Source organism: Calidris pugnax, unplaced genomic scaffold, assembly GCF_001431845.1.
Source record: "Calidris pugnax isolate Ruff unplaced genomic scaffold, ASM143184v1 scaffold1, whole genome shotgun sequence".
In the NCBI taxonomy this organism is placed as follows: domain Eukaryota; kingdom Metazoa; phylum Chordata; class Aves; order Charadriiformes; family Scolopacidae; genus Calidris; species Calidris pugnax.
In genome coordinates, this window is record NW_015090800.1 from 6,126,570 (window position 1) to 6,147,433 (window position 20,864).

At 43.7% G+C, this 20,864-nt stretch overlaps 1 protein-coding gene across 1 annotated transcript in view; it reads left to right on the forward strand.

The window, feature by feature from the left end:
• Window positions 1–20,864, forward strand: part of LOC106885301 (WAS protein family homolog 1) — a 45,067-nt gene that overhangs the window by 10,583 nt on the left and 13,620 nt on the right. Inside the window, exon 3 of the mRNA XM_014937375.1 lies at window positions 20,447–20,558. Within this exon, the coding sequence (XP_014792861.1) occupies window positions 20,447–20,558 (112 nt within the window). The remainder of the gene's footprint in view (window positions 1–20,446; window positions 20,559–20,864) is intronic.

The following is a 20,864-nucleotide window of genomic DNA, read 5'->3' on the forward strand; positions in this document are numbered from 1 at the left end:
ACAAGGTCTCATTCTTTTGTGCACTTCTCAGTGTGCAATCAGGCTGGTAGAAGGCTTTCTAGAGCTGCCAGAAACATGTGGAAGGCACCCCTCAAACCTGGGACTGGTTGGCAGTGCTTTCCCTCTCTATGGGGCAAATAAAGCTATTGATAAAACTGAAGCGGTTCTTTCTCCACCTCCTTTTTGCCTTTTTTTTTTTGCCTTTTTTTTTTTTTTCCTACTCACTGCTTTGTAACACAGTACCCTGTAATTTCCCTGGGGAGACAAGCCTCCTGTTTTGTATGCAAGTCACTCCTGAGTCCTGAACAGTGACTGTGATGCTGTTCCCTAGCTCTTTGGTGCACTCATGACTTTTAATTACCAATTTTTTCCAACAACAGAGGAGGCTTCATTGGGCTCTTTGTTTGCTTTGCCTTTCCTCTACGGTCTTGGCTCTCTGATATAATTAATAACGATTTAGTAATTATGCAGGCGTCTGATTAAAAGTTCCATGACCTTGGTTGTTCCATGCCAATCAAGGGGCAAAGCTTTCAAGGTGAGAACTTTGTCACTTAGTGAAGAGTGACCTTTTATCTTCCCTTTCCTGAGATAGAGCAGCTCTATCTTCCATTTCCAGGAAGGAGCTGCCTTATCTGGGGAAGCTGACTGTTCTGATCTGCAAAAGAGCAGCTTGCAGTGCTGATGGAGAGGAAACTTGTTTGGTGTGGCAGACTCAGCTGAGTGTGTCAAACTCATTACCTCAGTACTACAAAAATGCAGATGTTCTAGGGTTGTTTTGTGGGAACAGTTGGGTGGGTACAGTGCTTCTGAGAGTGGCACCAATTTGTAATTTGTTGAAGGTGGAGTGAAGGAGTCTCTCTGTCTATAGAAAGAGGAGTCTTTCCACAGCTGGATCTTTTTTTCCATGTTAGCTGACTAAAGCTTCTGCTTGGAGTTGTTGCTTACATGACAATTGAGTATGAATTCTTAAAATGAACATGTCCGTCCATTGTGCAAGGAAGGTGAGCTTTTTCTTTATCTGGAAGCTGGCTGAAGGCAACTGTGGTACTGCTGTGGTTGTAGAAGGAATATTCCCTGGGCCAGTTAGTGGCTGTGCAGAAGCAGCAGTGGTGAAAAGTGCCTGTGGATTCAGTCGTCTTAAGGGGGGCACAAGAAAGGCACCTTGGCATTTGTAGAATTGGGAGGGAAAAAAGATAAGCACTTATTTAGAATTTAGGGAAACCCATGCCAAGCTACCTTCTTTCCAAAAGCGCCGAAACAATTTGTCTTGCTATGAAGTTTAACCATAGCAAGGTATATGGTGAATGAGGCACTTTGCAGAGTTCATTAGTTTATAGAGGAGGTGCAAAAAACCAGGTAAACTATGGTCAAGACTCAGAGCAGACCCACTGGGAACAGCCTTGGAGAGCAGGTATAGCAACCCACAGCAGCTAAACTTTACTCCTCTGTTCCTTGCTAACTGCACCTGGGCTGTCATCTGGAATCACTAAGAAAGAGCAGGGGGTAGCTCAGCATTCCTCTGTCACATTCCTAACCCTCGGGAGCAGGGACCCATCGGCCTCTTCCACATGGACAGCAGAGAAGTACCACATCCTGCAGAGGGAGAGCACTGATTTGGGCAGTCTCTTGGCTCCTGGGCAGTACAGGTTGAGGTCTAAGATCAGTACTGCCAACAGTCCTGTCCTCTTGGGGCTGATACCAGTACCGTGAGGAGATCAAGAGGCTGCTTGGAGTACTTTCCAAGGTTGTGTTTTGGAGTAATGGAAGCTTTAACCTTGTGTATGTTAACTGAATTCATGTAATTAATCTGCTGTGGAAGCTGCAGTAAAGATCAGATTCATCGCCTCTAGCTACTGAGATTTTAATTCATATCATTACTGCTTAAAACATAAATATTCTAACATAGCCAATCTGACATAATATCTATGTGAGTTTTACTCCTGGACGTTTAAGGAGGTCTTTTGATACAAGTCGGAGGCAGAATGACCAATTTAAACACTCAATTAACCAGTAGTCTTTCATCTGTTTCATCGTTACCAGCATTTTCTGGGGGACAGCTTGTGTTGGAATCATGTGCTATGGAATTTTTTACAGGAATGTTATTGTGATAAGTACTTCAGATAGGTCATGGGTTTAGCTTTCCTGTGAGATGCCCCCCTGGTTAGCTAGGCTTGCCCTGTGGGATTTCTCAGTTTCTGAGGAGAGGTTTTGTTGCCGGGAGATGTTAATAACCTCTGATATGTCAGCTCATTATTCAGAGTGTACACTTCTGTATAACAGATCTGTGGAAAATTGCCTATGCAAGTTATCTCATGGAGTATTATAGCAGTAGACAGAAAGCAAATACTTGGGGTTGAAGTGTTGTTATTAAGGCCCTGATCTCCTTTGTCTGTGATCCAACCACAAGTTGTCCAATATACAAAATTTCTTATCCTTGTACTTCTTTTTTCAGTTTCAGGAAGAATTTCTGGGTTGATTTTTTTTTTTTTTAAAGACCTTTATTCAGTGTCTTTTGTTTGTCTGGAGTTGTATTTTACTGTACTTTACTGAATATCCTTTTTGTTCTTCCCCCAACTGGATTTAAATTAATTTCATATTCATATTTCATAAATATTTGAAAAGGGCTTTAGTATTAAACAAAGGTTTAACTTAGAGCTACGCTTCGGAAAACGGTAGTTGGAAAACAGAAGCACTGTGGAAATGCTGTTAAGTGTGGGGATGAAGTTTTTATGAGTGTGTGATTAAGGAAGGTAAAGAGTGGCTGGCTAGGCAGCAGAGCCTTAAGGGATGTTTGGGACAGGAGTGGGACTGACATGTGAGTAGTTCTGAAATTGAAAATGCAGACAAAACCTTTATCACGAGGTTGATTTTGGTGTTCCTCCTCTTGTTTTAAACTTGTTACTGTGATTTGTCATGATGATCAATAGTGGAAACAGGTGACTGAATATCTCCATAAGAATATACTTGATTTAGGAGATCTGTGGAATGTATTATTAAACATTTGTGGAAACTTGCAAAGAAAGGTCTTGCTGCAAGCTGTGCTGTATCCTGGGTTGTGTGCTGTGGCTCTGGGATGCAGCTTGGAGCTTGGACACTGCATTGTAGTTGTTCCTCTGCTGGCTGTAAGGGTTGATCTTACTAGGAGGAGAGCTGTAAAGAGGGCTCCATCATGATGGACTCCATCACCATTGAGGTGAGTTTATGCCAGGAGACTGGCTATAGCATAGGAAATCAATTCTTCTCCAGTTTATCCGAGAGTGGTACGGCTCTTGTTAAGCAACAGGTCACCTCATGGTATTTTGAACTTGTCCCAGAGGCCATCTGAGAGAGGATGGTAGGTCTAGTTTAGTTTCAGATACCTCTTTTAAGGGGCTGTAGGAACAGTCATTCACTGCCAGGAATATTAGGCAGAAGTGGAGGGGTAAAGGAATGAGAGAATGGTCCTGCAGAATGTGAGGACATGGAGCATGGGGAAGACAGAGGAAGGAATTTTGCTTGCAGATATTGATTATTCTTGTAGAGGCATGTTCAATGGATGTGGAATTTTATGGCTGTTGTTTTTAAGTGTAGCATACCCTTAGTAAGAAACTGCTCATTTGTTTTAGTTCTCATGGTCCTCTGGAAGAGAAATTTGAAAGTTTGTAAAGGTGTAGCTTGAGAGAGGTTCCCAAACTATTGGGAAGACTTTAGGAGGTGACATATGGGACTTGGATCAGCATACCTGGAAGGTTGCTGGCATTAGCAAGCATCCTGTGCCCTCAAAAAGAGGTGAAGGGATAGTGACTGTTCTGCAGGAGTCCAGATTACAACTCTTTCTGGATGCTGCTGAAATCCCTCAGCTTAAAAACTTGAGACATCTGATGCCCAGGCTCAATTCAAATGCCTTGACAGCACATGGAGTGGCACTGGCAGCGGGTAGGACAGGGGCACAGATAGAGCTGTCATAGCTTGAAATGAAATGGGAATAGTAGGAAAGAGGAGACTGAATGGTATTAAGTCATTAAAAGATTATTCCGTCTAAATGAAACAAACATCATGGAGAATTAGCAAGACAGGATTTTTGCTCCTCTCAAAGTTGCTGAAAATCTGTGTCTTTTGGTCTTCAAAAGACACATTTAATCTCTGGAAGGAGAGGAACAGAATGCTAAATTTGATTCTGCAAGCAAGATGCTTTTTATGGCATTGTCATTGAAATGTAGTGATGGTTACTTAAGCCCTTGCTCTAAGTCTACTAACAACAGCTCTTCCACAGCAGTTTCTTTCACTAGCAGTCTGTTTGTCTTTGAATCCCATTCCCCCAAAAGGAGAGTGATCAATCTGTTCTGCCTTAAGTGATTGAAAGGCAGGCTTGAACTTGATAAGAGAGCTGGAGCCTTCTGTACACTAACAAGATCCTCAGCATCGTTTAAAACAAGCAATTTAAAGAAATGATTGAAGTACTTCACCTTCAATATCCTCCTTCAAGCAGACTTAAACTTTTCGCACCTAATAGCAAGTCTGCAAATAGAGGTACATTTTAATGAATAACTAAAAGACTCAGTGCCGGCATTAATGCAAAATGTTTCTCAAAGCATGAGATGAGTTTGCTTTAGCTACAGAAAACATACTGTGGAGAGGAAAGGCTCTTAATGCTTGATCCTATGTCTGAAAAGAAAATGATGGAATATTGCGTCCAGGATGCTGAAACAGCCATCCAGGAGCACAAAGCAAATACAAGCCTTACCCATATCCTCAGTTGCTAAAAATAAAATGAATGGTTTATGTGCAATCACGCTAAACTGCTGATATATCCATTTGCTGTAAGTAGTAAAAAAAGTGAAGGAAAATGCAGAAGTTGCAGGAGAGGTGTTCTCCCACTTCTGGATTGGTTTCAAAACTGCTCAGCAAAAGGAGGCAGGCAACAATTTCAGACTTACCAGAGCTTGAGAGGATTCTCTCTACTTTGACGGGGCCTTTCATGGGAGTGGAATATCTAGTGGAAATGTGAGACAGTTTGATCAAAACAGATGGCGTGTGCAATGGGAAAGGCAAACAGTAGGGAGAAACTTAGGTAACTGTGGTGCATATGGTTTGTTGTTTTATTTGTGTTTTTCTTAACCCTGACAGGGTAGTCTCTTGTTTGTACTGTGTGTCTTGTTGAAGAAAACTCAATATTGAGTAGCTGCTTTCAAGTTTTGGTAAGCTAATTCTCTCCCTGGACCTTAAAGATGGTAGAAAGAAATATAAGATGCACCTACCTATGTAAGTGCAACTCGGTAGCTCAAAAAATACCCAGTAGAGTATGCATGGAGGCTTGACCATCCTGGGGCCGGAGTCGCTTCCTTCCTCTCTGGACAACTTTCTTTCTTCTTTTGCAACTCTGGGGAGATCAGATCCATTCTCAGAAGGAGGACTTGCTGCACCTCAAAGGGTGAAGGAGTGATACCGAAAGAGAACAGAGGGAGGAAGATGGCTGTTTCAATAAAGGAGGGCTTTGCTTTGAAGGTATTCAGTTTATTTTCTTTGTTTGGTCATAAGCTTAGCTTTTAGAGGATTGATTATGGCAATGCCAATCATTCGTAACAGAGATGTTGCTGTTTACAACTGTATGAGTTGGATGTCCTGAAAAGACATGTCCCAGAAGAGTCTGTGATAAATCTTAATACACTTAATGAAAATAAGCTCTCGAGAGCGTAGGAACTTCTTGCTTTGTAGACTCTGTTCATGCAGCATAACTTTGCATCTTGAAGAAAATCATTAATCAAAAAAAAAACATTTGGTCCAACCACATATAGTTAATAGTGGCTTTCTGCCTTAATTTTCTTTGCCTTTTGTTCATATTTTTGTGTGTCTGCAGGCTAAAAGCAGTTTACTACCAGCTGTGGGCTCCCTGTGGCTCAGCAAAACTTTTCTAAGATGTTTAAAGAGCTATGATTTTAACAGGAGAGGTGCCACATGTAGTAGCTACCATTGTTTATTATTCAAAGGCCATGTTCCAAAAGAGATAAAGCCAGTTTCATCTCTGCAAATAAAGCCTGTAGCAGGAAGAGGCAAAAGAAACAAATGTTGGACCTGTTTGCTGAGGTAAGAAGTAATTATCTTGACAAACTCTGCCTTCTTTCACCAACGATTATTTTAAAGCACAGTCAATTTGAGGACAGTGCTGTGACTAAGTTGAAGGATGGATCACTTTGTATACCCCCAACTGCTATAAATTGGTTTAAACTTTTATGAGCTGTCGCGTAACAAAAAGTACAGAGGTATAATTACCCTTGCTTTTCCTGCTTTAAGAAGTGGAAGCCCAAGAGGGCCTCTCTGCTATTGACAAGGTGTAACTCTTTGCTTACTGAACTGTTTCTGGATCGAAAAGGAAGCGTGTGAAGAGCCTGGAGCCTGAGCACTACGAAATTGTGGTGAAATAACCTTCTTTGAACCTGAGTCCAGCAGCATCTGAACCAGCTGGTGCTTGTGGAGGCTAATGGACTTCAGAAATACTGTCTCATGTATTAATGCGGTGAGGTTTTACATGGCTGAAAGTTGTAATATGCTAGAGCATGAGAGTAACATATCCAACAACAATAATGGTGATGATGTATCTATAATGGTCTAAAGGTGTGTGAGAGAGAATTCCACACTGAACCCCAAAGCAGACTTTTCTGCATAGCAAGAGCACTGAGCACCCTTTGAGAAAGGAGTAAAATAATTTGGCAGGGGATGGAAGTGGTGGTGATCTGTCCTCCTTACCCACAAAGACTTGTTCCAGTGAGCAATGCAAGTTATTACAACGAGACCAAGAGTCCACCTTTGCGTGTTTGTTTTCAGTTAATTCTGAAGAAATTATGAGCATGTTGACAGCTTTTCTAGACTTATCTCTTAAGCGTAGTTTCAGAGTTTCTACCCAATTTGGACAGATGTTAACATGAATTGCTTGTATGTAGTGCTGATAAATGTTTGGGGTGCCTTAAAGGTAGTGTTGGTCTGGAGGTAGGCAGCAGTTCCGCATGAGTGTGGTGGGAAAGTGTGGTAGGGAAACAAGTTTTAGAGGCTAGGAGCTGGACAAGTTGGGCTGCAGTGTGTCTCTGGCTGTGTTTTGCTAACAGCTGTGGTACCAGTCACTCTGTTGTGGTTAGTGGGATGTCACTGTCAATTCAGGGTCCAGGCAGCGACCTGGACCTTGAGGGCTGCCTGGAGAGCAGAGATGGGACTGACCTCCCAGCCACAGCTGTGAGTGGCTAATGCAAAGAGGTCTCGTGGCTGCAGTACTTTAGCGTGGAGATGTTAAGTGTGCTTCCATAATGTCTTCCCCCAGTTGTGATGCCCTGAGAAAGTTCTCCAGGAGATCTCTGAAACTCTGGTCATTGTGCAGCTGAGTAGACTTCATTTTTCCTTGAAGTACTCTGGATGGCTGTGGGTTGGAAGGAAGATGTGGTGGATGAGATTTTGTCCAGCAATAAGTCATGGCTATAAACCACTAGGGCAGAAGGTGACTGTTAATTAGCAGAGATTTGAAAAAGATCTTATGAACTTCCTCATCTAGAGAGGCATCCCTTTACGCCAGGCCCCTTACCCCAAGTGGCTGTAGCTATTGCTCTCTGGAAATATCCAGGGAGAAGCAGATCATAACAAGTCAGTGAGTGCCTCGCAGCAAAAGAAATGTTCCCCTTTTTTCTAGTTTTTTAGCCTGCAGGTTTGGCAATATTTTCAGATTTTCCCACTCTTCTTGACACAATTGCCATATCATTCTTTTTTTATACAAAGTGATAGCTCTACCTTCTCGACCAGCTTCAGACGCTGGACTCTCACACATGTGTTGGAGTCTTACTCTCTTCCTATGGATGAGTTTTGTGTACTCAGCCCTGAAGGAAGAGATTCAAATAAGTCACTTTGTTTTACAGGCATGACTTCCATCAGGGATCTAGCGTGGAGAAAACTGTCTGGAAAATAACGCTGAGTGGCTTGAAATGTGTAATTTGGGCTCCCTCCTATATAAGTGTGAGCGTGCACACTGCAGGGAGAGTTGCAGGAGGAAACATGAGTGCCAAAGGTCTGTTCTTCACAGTTGACTGGCAGATTAAATTCTCTTTCCATGGTCCTCCTTTCTAACTATAGCCGTGGTGCGGTCACTGGGCTTTTCCAAATGGGGTAGATTAGAGTTTGGGTGTAAATGCAACTGACAGTTAAGACAGAGCAGCACTTTTGGAGACAGCAGATCCATTTGCAGATGCTAATTATGGAGTTCTTGCTTTTCTTCCATCTGAGTCCTCCAAACAATCATTTTATTAAGGGGATCCACCATGCTGTGCCATTAGCCGGAGGAGGGGATAAAAATTATTTTTGGAGCCAGGGATAACAGATTTGAATGGTAAAGTGTGTTAAAGAGAAACCACAGGTGGGTAATTTAGTGTCTTCTGAGTTGTATTCTATTCTTAATTTATCCTAGAATATGATCCTTATTCTGGATTAATATACATTTTAAAATGCAAATACCTGGTTTTATTTTACTTCTACGACTTGCATTTTAGATCTACCATCAGAGCTGAATAAGAAGACATGCTTGATGAGCTTAAGACACATAACAGGACATTCCTTTTAGAAGAGAAGGTAAAGCTGTTGCACTTCTGCTCTGTGGTAGTGCACAGGAATAGCCTTTCAGATTGTCTATGAAATATATATAAGACACCAGTCATTCCAGTAGCTCAGCACCAAGAAACTAGAAAGTTCATGTTCTCCACAGTTGAGTTCTCTCTGTCACTTTGGCCTAAACACTGGGCTGCTTGTTTTTGTTTCAACAACAGTACTTGTAGTGGTGGCATCCTGGATTTTATTGATTCCAGAACAAACTCAGACTTTGTGACTATTTTGTGGGAGTGAGGGTTGAGAAGCTATCAACTCCTGTTGGGTTACTGAGCACCAGGCAGGGTTTTCTTTGTTCTTTCTAGCACACAGGCGATTTGGGGAGGGGGAGAAACCCAAACAACCTCACAGCCAAAATCATGCCCTTCATGCTTATTTTTCACTGGGATGAGGGGATTAGCTGCTGCTAAAGGCATTGGTCCGTGAGAATATTTATTGTGTGAGTATGTCACAGAGTGGTTAGGCTATTAAAATTTATGAATTTATGGTTCTGGCAGTTTTGGGGTGGGGAAGGGAGTTTGAAAGGTATACTGTACAAATATGTTCTGGTATTATTTCCATTCTTAATGACTGTTTGTGAGTCACTACTGTGGCAAAGATGAGTTTTAAAAGGACAGCGAGGAAAATGAAATCGTGTGTCTAGAACTGCCCTAAAAGTGATGTCCAATCATTGATGTGTCACCAACTGTTTCACTGAAACGCCAGAGTAGCTGCCTGTCCAAGCAGAGAGGCTCTTTGATGCTGTTAGAAAAATCTCTGTCTGGGGCCCAAAGCTTTTTGGGGAAAAGTAACTGGAAATCCCTCAAGAAAGCAAGAAAGTGCTGTAATCACTCAGAAAAGGTGTTAGGTGGATAATGTCTCATAAAGAGTTACTTTCATTTGTTGAAGAAGCACTTATGCTCAAATTAGCTTGTTGATGGGCATATCATAGAAGGTGCCTTTTGAGATTTGAGTGTGACTGCAATTGATTGTAGGAAAATGAAGAAGTAACACTAAACAGCCTCTGTTTCTGAGGAGCAAATATTTTGAAATAAAAAGGTCCATTTGCAAAAAAGATAAAAAGGAAATAAACCTTTCCTTTAAGAGAAGAAGACCTGTTTTGAAAGAGAAGGATCTGTTATGAGAAGAAGTTCAAAATGGAAGCACAGGTGAGAAAGGGAAAAGATGTATTTAGCAACGAAGCTTTGTAACTAGCAAAGGGCTAATAACTGTTTCTGAGAAAGTGTACCTTCTGTGGTTGATATTGTTTTCATTGTAGCAAGATTTTGGGGGAATCTTGGGGATTGGCGCTAGTCCTTACAGGATGCTGAGAAAGATCATTGGCCACTCAACAGAAGCAGCGAGTGGCAATGCTCACATGGGCAGAAGTATCCAATTGAAGGAAGACTGGAAGGGAATAGAAGAAATTTGATTGAAATGTCAAGCTGTTGACAGTACAACAGTCGCTGCAGCAAATATGATGAGCAGAAACACAGTATTGAGAGCAAAACAAAACAACCTGGATACTCTGAGTTATCCTTCAAAAACTGGTTACGCCATTTACCGAGTATCTGATGACAACCTCTGTAGTCAGGACAAAGTGAGGAAGTCACAAAGGAACTAAGAGTTACAAGAAGAAGAGACGAAGTGCAGTTGTCTTTGAGGGTTTCACAGCTGACGAAACAGACTGCTTTATGGTAGCAAGTCCTTTTTCTTAGTTAGACTTTCCTTCTCCTGAATATGCAAGTCCAGTTGTGCAGAACAGTGTTTTTTATAGAGAATTATTTTAGTTGTAACTGTTGTAACTCTTGTGTGAATAACTAGTTTGTAAATTATAGCATTTAAGTTATCTGTTATTGAAAAAGGGGACTGAAGGGTTCAACTTGTGATGCACAAGTCAATTTCTGTGTGATTGCCATTAGCTGCTGGGAAGTGGGGAAAATTTAAAATCAATGCAAAAAGCTTTACCTTCAAACTTGTGTCTTAAATGTGGGGAGAGGGTATATTTTGGATCCAGGGAAAGAAGTGGTGATGGAGAGAATGGTCAGTGTTTTGCTGGCTGTGGTTTATTCTAGAGAGCAGCAGTGGGATGGACTGGGCAGTGGGGAGGCACGGAAGAGTGCCACTTGCATGGGTGGTCATAAACTCAATAAAACTAAAAAAACTACTGAAATGTATGTCTTAACTCCTGTGAATCTAAGCAGAAATTGTTCAAATTAGTGAAAGATGGGTTGAAAATCTGGTCTGCTGGGATTGTACTGTGAATTTCCCCAGATTTTCTTTGTGACGGAGCACAAACGTTTCCACTCTTGGTGTCACAAGCAACTGAGACTTAATTAACACTTGGAAATTGCTTTGAGATCTTTGGGTGAAAAGCAATGAAGTTCTAATGATATTTGATTAAATGCGAAGAAAAGCAACGCTTTCCTCGGAGAATGATTAGAGTTTGAACTCCTATCACAAGGAATCATTTTCCACTCCAGAGGCGGGCGTGTTTTGATCAGCATTCATATTCTTGGTGACAGTGGCTTGTTTTGGTAGCAGAGGTACCAGACTAGGAGCAGCCTTTGTGCTAGGTGTTGTGCTGGTGTAAAAAAGCCTCCATCCCAATGAATGAGGGGAAGCTGAGCTCACTTGGTACATTCAGCCTTGTGTTAGGATAAGCTCTGTAGGAGAACCTTTAGGGATGTTCACTAAATCAGTTCTCATCACACGTGCACAACTGGATGCTACTTTACTAGGTCAAGAAAGCTGTTCTAAAACCAGAATAAAGGAATAAAGAGGAACTTCCTGATCTTCTGATAAAAAACAGGCTGTCCTCTTGTTCTTCAGCGTTGAGTCAACGTGGACTGCCTTGCCAGTGGGGAGGAAAGCTCTGCAAATGTCACTCTTCCTTCCCACATTAGCACGGCGATGTAATGAGGCATCTTTGGCTCAAGTCGGGTTAAAAGGGCTGGAGAGGCTGCTGTGGACTTGTCAGTGCTTGTCCCTGCTGTTGCTACCTTCAGGTGAAGCTCAGAGGAAATAGGAGTTTTGGCTGGTGGGTCATGCGTTTATTTCTCTTGCAACCTCACCTGGGAGAAGGCACAGATCAGAAATTTAAATCCAGGCTGATCTGTCTCCTGTGACTGCCGCTGATAGGAAATGTAGAGCGTAGTGTTGATTAAGAGAGAGTTGTGTAACAGCAGTGTTGTTTGTGTAGAATCCAGCACAGTGCTGAAATGGAGGCTGGGAAGGAGTTTCTTCTATGCTCAGTGGAATCCGAGACCTTTCTAAAGGCATTAGCTCTCCCTACCCCCAGATTTTGTTCACTGCAAGGTCAGCTGGGCATTTCTCCACTACTTGCATTTCCTATGACTCCATGTGGTGATACACATTTTCTGTTCTGTGAGGATGGGGAGGACGATCTTTGGCCATTCTAAGAAAGCTTTGATGGGAGAAAGAGAAACCTAATGTTTACACAGTTGTACACAGTGTACACAGTTGATTAATTTAAGGTTACAAGGTGCTAAAACACCTTCTCAAGCTATCTGCCAAATATGATCCATAACTTCAAGCAACGTGGAAACAAAACTTCTGACAGTCTCATAAAATTCTGTCCAAACAGTATTAGCCTTCCTTTCAATAGTGATTTAAAAAGGAGAAAAAAAAAAAAAAAAAAAAAAAAAAAAAAAAAAAAAAAAAAAAAAAAAAAAAAAAAAAAAAAAAAGGAAAGAAGCCCCAAATACTTAAGGCTATTACTACAAAAGATTGAGTTTCGGTGAGTAAATGCTTGTGAGAATTTTGCAAGGATGAGTGAAGACTATGTAGATAACAAACCAGTTGCTAGTACTTGCAGCATCTGCTAATATATCAAGACTCTGTCTGTCCACTGCTCTGGGAAGCAGCTCCCTGGTTTTGTTCAGTATCTGCCCCCACACTGTCAGTGGAGGAACTCAAAAGACCATCTGTGAGACTCCAGCAGTACTGGTAGAAGAACCAGTTTTTTCCCATTACTTCTGTTAGACCATCCTTCCCAAAAGTTGTCACCGTGATGGCAGAACCTGTTGTGTTGATACATCTTAGCACTGTTCATGGAGAAGTAGTTTGAGCAGAAGTAGCCTGTATGGTTTAAATAAAAGATCTAATTGTGTAATTTATTTGCAAACACAGACTTTCCACTTAGTATATATTTCTCCTAGAAACAGGGAAGCCTGTCTGCTTTCAGATCAGTCAGTGGTGGGAGGAAAGTAAAAAGATTGGAAGGCTAAAGAAGAACTTGTTTGTGACCTTAAAAAAAAAAAAAAAAAAAAAGGCAAAGGAAAAAAGAAAAGCTGCTTTTCTGAGGACGAGAACAAGGTATGGGGGGAGAGGGGGGAGGGTGCTGTGATGATAGGTCGAAATTCTAACTTTCCAGTTTTACATAAGCTTAATTCACAGTAGTGGGAGCACCTTGTGAAATGAGAGATTAAAAATCAAAATGAAATTATTGTGAGAACATGACCCATGGAGAGTGATGTATGCCAGATCCTGCTGAGGATAACCTGGCAACCTTGATCACCCTCCAATCTGAAAAGCCGTTCAGCATCACAGGAGCGAGGCAATATGTGAATGCTGAAACACCTGCAAATCAGGCTCAAGGAGCAATCAAAGTGTGATAAACATTAATTAGTATAATACCCAAACCCTTAATGGAGGAAGGAGCATTGATTACACCGTCTCACTTGGGATTTCTTTCTGTCAGAGATGGTATATGATGACAGTTTCTGATTACACTTACTCAGACATGAAGCCAGACTTTAAAAGCTGCTTAAATATGGAGAGAAGAGCAGAAAGCAAACAAGTTGATCTTTCCTTTGAGTGGCTGAATGTCTTTGGCTTTTTATAAAAGCATGCGTTTTTGCTTTTTGCCTCTCAAACTTCTGAGGCGAACTGGCATTGTGAACTGGCTTTGAATGCTTCCCTGGATCGCTGTAAAGCCTAAATGTCTTAGCAGCCCTGCCTTTGCTTTCTCCATCTCCATCCTGCGATGGTGCCAGCTGCTGGGGCAGAGGGACCGTGTGGGAGTGAGGAGAGTGGGGTTGGGGCTTCTCCCAGCCCATTTCTGACTCTGCTGGTCATTACTGCCTGAGCTCTGAGCTGGCCCACCGCAGCGTGCAGCAATATTCATATGTGCCGAGGCTGTTTGTAAAGCACACTCTGGTGCCTCATAAAACATTATCCTTTGTTAGCCGGCCAGAACACACTTAGATATTCTAGCCTAGCTCTCCAGGCCTGCTTCAGTCTAGTGGATTGTGCATCGAAGCCCTGAGTTATGGGTGGCAGGGGCGGTGCGTTGATGTTTCCCCATCGCTTCAGCAGCCTGAGGAGCCATAAAAGCCCATGGTCTTTTCTCAAGAAAATTCGTAGACAAATGAAAACTTTTTTTCAGGTTTGAGATTTTCTTCTTCTCTGCAGCATCCAAAAAGAGCAGTGATGTGCTTCTGGGTCTCGGGAAAGAAGAAAGTGAGGGAAGCCTGAGAGGAAAAGTGGGCATTTAACTCCCTCAACACCACCTTTCTGCTTTCACCGTGGGATTATGTCTCCCCTCCCCTGGGAGGGAGTCTGTCCTCATCTCACCAGTGGTTTTGTCCCTTTTGGAAACCCACTGAAACTTGTCCTAGGGGTTTAGTGGTATCTCACTCATCAGTGGTGGTATCATGCCAGTTTTGGCACGGGTTCTCTGGAAGGATGAATGGCAGCCAGCGCTGTCACTGTCCCCTGCTACCTGGCTCCAGCACCAGCCACTTGCAGAGTCTGGGGATGTAATAAAATGCAAGATCCATAAACTCCATCCCTTCTAATTCATGCCTCCTGCAGTAAGGGAGGAATTTAATAAAGGCAGGCCTTGTTGGAGGGGGAAAAAAAAAAAGCAGCTTTACTTTTAGGCAAAAATGCAAGGCTTTATGGATCAAATTTACGATGTGTACCCTGAAGTTTAGAACAGCAGTGCCAAGCATCCCCCTGCTATCTCTCAGGAGCTGGAGCCTGGGCTGGGAGGAGATGAGATGCCTGACTTTCTATGATGTGTACAGTCCTCACTTAAGGGAAAAAAGTCATTTAATACTTCAGCTGCCTTATCCTACTGTGCAACTTCATTTCTCATTCTGCTCTGTAATGTTCTTTCTCCTTGGTTGATCACTTACTTTTGTACTTCAGACATGAAATTGAAGTTCTTTGGTATTCTAGAGAGGTTTGCTCCCAGCCTCTGCTGCCTTGCCTTTCTCATTCACCTTGGTGTGGAGTTTGCCTCTTCTCTCTCCCATTTCCCAAGTTTTGTCATCCCTGTCTCTTTGGGATGATGAGTGCACTCAACGGGGACAGCAAAGGGGCTCCTGCTGCTGTGATGCTTCCCTCCAGCTGAATTCTGTCTCGCCCAGCCACCTTTCTGGGAATCTGTCAGCCTGTCTTTACAAAACCTGCTCTGATTATAAACTTTTTTCCGATGCTGTCTGACCTCTAGCAAATATAGATGATAAAACTCGCAATTCTTTTTTGGCATTGTGGAGTGCTTGGAGACTCTCATAGAAATATAGTATTATTGCCAGTGCTGACAACTGACAAGACAGTGTCCTGGATGCCAGATTCCTAATGCCTCAAATCTTTTTCCTCTGGGAGTAAGAGAACAGTAATTTTTTTCTCCATGAGCAGACACGGACGCAGCAGAGGAGGTCTTTCAGTAGCTGCCTGAATGAGAGATTTATTGGAGGAGTTAAAAGGAAATAAGAGGTGATCTGCTCCGTGGCTGCAGATGGGACAGAGGGTACAGAACCAGCAAGGGAGGCAGCGAAGTGGGAGGAATTATTCCTGGGACCAGCTGTGGGTGTTGGAGAGAGTTGCCTCTAAAACAGATAAGAGCTCAAGGTGGCAGGATGAGGTCTTTAGGAAAAAGGGGGTCTAAGTTAGGGGTGAGGCGCAGGGGACTTGACTGCAAAAAGAGTTCGGAGGGACAAGAGAATGTGAAAGCTTGAATCAAAGCAGCTGAAAGATTGGCTTTAATATCTGCTTAGATCAAAAATAAAAGTCTGTATGGATTAAGAGATAATCCACTAGATAGATTTAATCTGCCCACATGTATTACTTCCCCGAAGAAAAGCCCTGGGAGGGGAAGGCTGGTTTGGCTCGGTGCCCGGGATTTGAAGGCAGGTGATATATTCTCCTTTCTTCTGCAAGGCCCCCTTTTTGCTTGTCCCAAAAGCATGCATCCTGCCCCAGGGGAGGGGATGGCGCCGTACGCCTCCTGCCTCTTTCCAGCTCCACAGTCACATTGAATCTCACTGAAGGGCTTTCTCAAGCAGAAGAGAGCACCCAGAGCGAAGAACCGCAGCAGTGACTAATAGGAGAGGCACAGGGTAGGTTCAGATGCTGATGGTGGTTTGGGCTGTCTGAGCACAGGGTTTTGAGGGGTGGTAATGAGTTCTTTCATTAACACTTAGCCCTCCTGTCCTGATTGCAGTTGCCTTTCAAACTAACGCCGCTCAGTAACGCTCTTCTTAAAGGGAGGTTGAGGTCTGAATGCCACCTTGCTTCAAACGCTTTGCCCCTGAAATCCATGGCAACAGCCCTCTCCATCCCTTCCTGTTCCCTTTGTTTACAAAAACACCAAGTTGACTCCTGGGAGCAAGTTCAGTTTCTACAGCAGTAGAAATACTAAAGTTGCTGGAGGACACTTGAACATGAAGGAATTTTTTTCCATATATTTTTTCAGTATCAATGTGGTATATTGTCTGTTTGAACTAACACATGCAACTGTACCTTGGACTCTACGTGCGTAACAGTCATGCATTTTTAGGAGCCTGTACATGTGATGGAATTTGGATTAGTTGGATTGAGGGGGTTTAAATTTTTTTTCTCATGTTAACTTGCTCAGCAACAAATAAATTAATTCTGTAGACTGGTGTGTCTTCCTTCTGTGTTGTGTGCCTGCCTCTGTACCACCTCAGGTGAAGGTTTTTGGCATATCTCCTAAGGTCAATGGGGTTTGGCCTGGCAAATCCTAGAGTAGGAGATCACAGGACAAAGTAGAGGGTGCCTCAGAGAAGAGCCATTCGTGATTTGAAATATCTGAACTGGCACTGGACAACTTCCCCAGCTTCTGCTGGGAGCAGGCTGTCTGCCTGGTGCTGTCCTATGGGTGGATGTAATCACTCTCGGTTATATTTGGTGGGCAGAAGGGATGGATGAAGCTGTAGATGTCTTCCCTCTTTCCCTTCTGGATGCCCCATTACTGTTGTAGCTAGGGCACAGTTAATTGCCAGCCATGCTCTGGGATGCTTTTAGGGGTGCTTCTTTTTTAAGAGAGGTTCCAGCAAATCTTAAAGAGTAAGATGTATGCAGCTCTGTGGCCTGAGAGGTGCTCCTGCTTTGCTTTCTGTCCTTCCCCCTGGTGTTGTCCATGTGCCATGGGAGGTGTTAGCAATCTAGCACCAAGAAGCACTTTGTAATAGTCAACATCTTTGGTGGGGGCATACAGGGAGTTGTGGCATTGTTCTCTTAAAACGGCTGTCTTGGAGGGTGAATGGTAAACGTGGAAGTGGTTAAGGGTGAAAGGTAAGGAAAACCAGAATTCCTCAAAAACTCCTTTGTTTCTTCACAACTTCAGAGGAGGCTGAGGGGAGATCTCATCACTCTCTACAACAACTTGAAAGGACGCTGTAGAGAGGTTGGTGCTGGTCTCTTCTCACAGGTAATTAATGACAGAACAAGAGGGAACGGCTTCAAGCTCCAACAGGGTAGGTTTAGACTGAACATTAGGAAGGAATTTTTCACAGAAAGAGTGGTCAGGCATTGGAACAGGCTGCCCAGGGAGGTGGTGGAGTCACCATCCCTGGACGTGTTTAAGGGACGTTTAGATGCGGTACTGAGGGATATGGTGTAGGGGAGGACTTTGTAGAGTAGGGTAGATGGTTGGACTCGATGATCCCAAGGGTCTCTTCCAACCTCAATGATTCTATGAGTCTAGATAGCGAAAGAGCGAGCGTGGGAAGGGAGAGGAAGAGGTGATACCTGGTGAAGCAGTGGGAATTACGCGGGGCAGAAAAGGGAGTGAGGGAAGCATTTGAGTGCCTCACTTGACTCCCTCACATTCATGGAGTGGGAGGGAAGAGAACGGTTACTGGTTTCCAGGCCCAAGCTTGCATAACTTTGCTTAACGTTTCCTTCTGGGAGAGAAACATGTGCCGTGTCAGCCCCTGAGAATTGTGTCTGGGAGTCAGTAGGGTACTGGCTAAAAGGCAATTGATACCTTGCTTTTATTTGGAGCTTCAGGAAGGATTTGTTGAGGTCTAGGAGAAGGATTTACTCTCCTAGAACATAAGAGGGTCAATTGCATCATTGATTTGAGGGAGAGAGGCAAAGCAGAAATAAACGACCAGGTTTTTTTTCAGCTTTGAAGGAAAGTAAAAATGGTCAGATGCCCCCAGGAGCAGCGCTGCAAATAGTGTCAATCAATACAATTTGAAATGTCTAGAAAAAAGGTGAACTGTGAGATGGGGAGAGCAGTTAGGGAAGACTTGGGTCTCTCAGAGGCATCTCACGCTTTAACAAAGCAAGGCAATGGGACAGCCCTATGACACATGAATTTTGCTGCAGACAGGTGCTAGGAAATGCACGCTGAAAGGAACAACAGAAACTACTCTGAGAACTGATCAAGTGGATAAGTGATGTGGGCTTACTCCGCTGAGACAGAGGGGAGGGGTGGGGAGAAACTCAGGAACAGATTTGTACGTAGTGTTGGTACAAAATACAAGCTGTTAGGCTGTATTTAAAATAAAAGGATGGGGAAATGGAGAATAATTCTGAGAGGGAGAATCTCATGAGGTTCAGTTTTGCTCATCTCCTGCTAGAAAAAGAAGAAAGTAGAAACAAGCTGTGCGCTCTCCTGCCATATGCACAAGGAAGGATTTTTCGTGCCTCCAGAAGAGGGGAACATGGCAGTAAACAAACAGAAACACTTAAAGCTATTTAGGGAAAGAAGCGGGGGTCTTTCAGGATGGTACAAGGTGAATAGGCTGCTTGTACTTGCTGTTTTTTCACTACCTGCTATGGGGGAGGCTTTAGTGGAGTCAGTCCGTTTCTGTACCGTAAGAGGGAATGTGCTGCACAGAGTGAAAATACTTGAAAAGACGGGTTTGGTACAGTTTGAAAATGGGAATCATGGATCACTGCTGATGTCAAATTTGTTGCTAAAAGGAATTATACAGAGTGGAAAAAAAAGCGTGGAAGCTCTCTACTAAAAAGCAGAGACAGACTTCTGGTGAAATTTAAAGACAGTGCTTGAGATTGATTTTTACAGGCACAGAACGATCCGATGGAGCTCATTGTTACAAAACATTGCAGGAGTGGAGTGCCCTCTCTCCTAATGGGTTGTACAGCTATAAAAATATTCTTTGTTGTTCTTGTTAGAGGGGTGAAGATGCAGAACAATTTTCAGCTGTTGAGCTTGAGGCTATAGGGAGAACCTGCGGGTTGGGCATGGGGAAGGAAGGTACGCCGAGGAGGTGACTCCAGAGCTACCTGTAGCTGATGCCTGGTCCCAGTGTCCCTCCTAGCTGCTGGTTGAGCCTGTGTGGCAGTTCCTGCAGCGTGGTGGTGGCTGTGCATGCCATGCTGGCAGCGTCAGTCGTGCCCCTGCCTGATAGGCAGCTGCTGTGAGCTTTTGGGAAAGGAGCGTGCCCGCGTGGTGAACGCAGAGGTACTTAACCAGTGACCTCTATCCCCTGCTGCCACCGAGTGCTCCTCACCTCAGTCCCACAGCATTTTGATGCTGATCTAGTTATGCAAAAATTATGCACGTTGGCGTGCTTTATCGCTCCCAAACAAGGACCTAATGTTGTTTAACTGACGTGGAAACCAAATCACAAAGCTGCGAAGCAACGTGGAAGGAGTCGTGCAAAAGACTGCTGGTGTAATAGAGGACAGGATAAACCTTGTGAGTCCTGAACTCTGCTCAATTAGCACATGTTGCCTTTCATTTTTAACAAGTCATTCTTATTAAAAATGTGTTGGCAGTTGATAACTGGCTGTGGCTTTCTTGTCAGTAGTACCTGCAGAGAGGCGTAGGGCTTGTGGCACTCGGGTGTCACGAAAATGCTCCAGTTCTCCATCTTCCTGTGCTGTGCCTCAACCAGCAGTGGGAACGTTGTGCTGTGAGTCAAGGACTAGACCTACCTTCACCTCGTAGCACATAAAAACAAAGATGGTGAGGGATCTGGAGCACAAGTCTTATGAGGAGAGGCTGAGGGAGCTGGGGTTATTCAGCCTGGAGAAGAGGAGGCTGAGGGGAGACTTATTGCTCTCTACAACTCCCTGAAAGGAGGGTGTAGAGAGGTGGGGGTCAGTCTCTTCTCTCAAGTCACAGGCAACAGGATGAGAGGAAATGGCCTCAAGTTGCACCAGGGGAGGTTCAGGCTGGATATTAAGAAAGATTTTTTTCACTGAAAGGGGTCTCAGCCATTGGAATGGGCTGCCCAGGGAGGTGGTTGAGGCGCCATCCCTGGAGGTGTTCAAAAGACAGGTTGATGTGGGACTGGGAGGGATGGTCTAGTGATGGTGATGCTTCTTGTTTGTTGTGTGGGTGTCTATTTTTGTCAGTTAGGTTGACGGTTGGACAAGATGATCTTTAAGGTCCCTTCCAACCTAGAAGATTCTGTGATTCTGTGATAAAGCTCTCAGTGGGACCGATACACGTGTATCTCAACCAGCACTATTTTGCCTAATGAAACAATCCAGTCCATCAAGATTCACATCCTTCCCTGGGGGCCTGGGCACTGGCTATTGCCAAAAAAAAATCTCTGGGTCTGGATTCTTCATCTAAAGAAAGGTGTTTGCCTCCTAGGATCTCTCAGCGGGTGGAGGCCAGCCGGGCACAGCTTCAGGCAATCGGTGAGAGGGTCACACTCGCCCAAGCGAAGATTGAGAAGATAAAGGGCAGCAAGAAGGCTATAAAGGTAGTGACTTCAGTGAAGGTTGCATGGCCTTCCTTCTTCTGTCTCTCTTTACTCCTGGTGTAAGCTCTGCAATAGAAAAGGTGCTCAGCCGCCACAGCTGCTGCCCACTCACCTCTCCGTGCCTTGCTGCTGAGCAGGGTTGTGATGAGAATCCCCTTCCTGACTTGGCCAATTGATGATTTTTAGACCCGTGAGCCACACAGCTCCTGGTCTTATGAGGCCTAAACAAGTTTCTGCCCTGAGAAAGAGCAAAGGCGTATGCTGAGCTGAGCTAAACACCTCACTTCAGGCTTGCAGACACTTGGC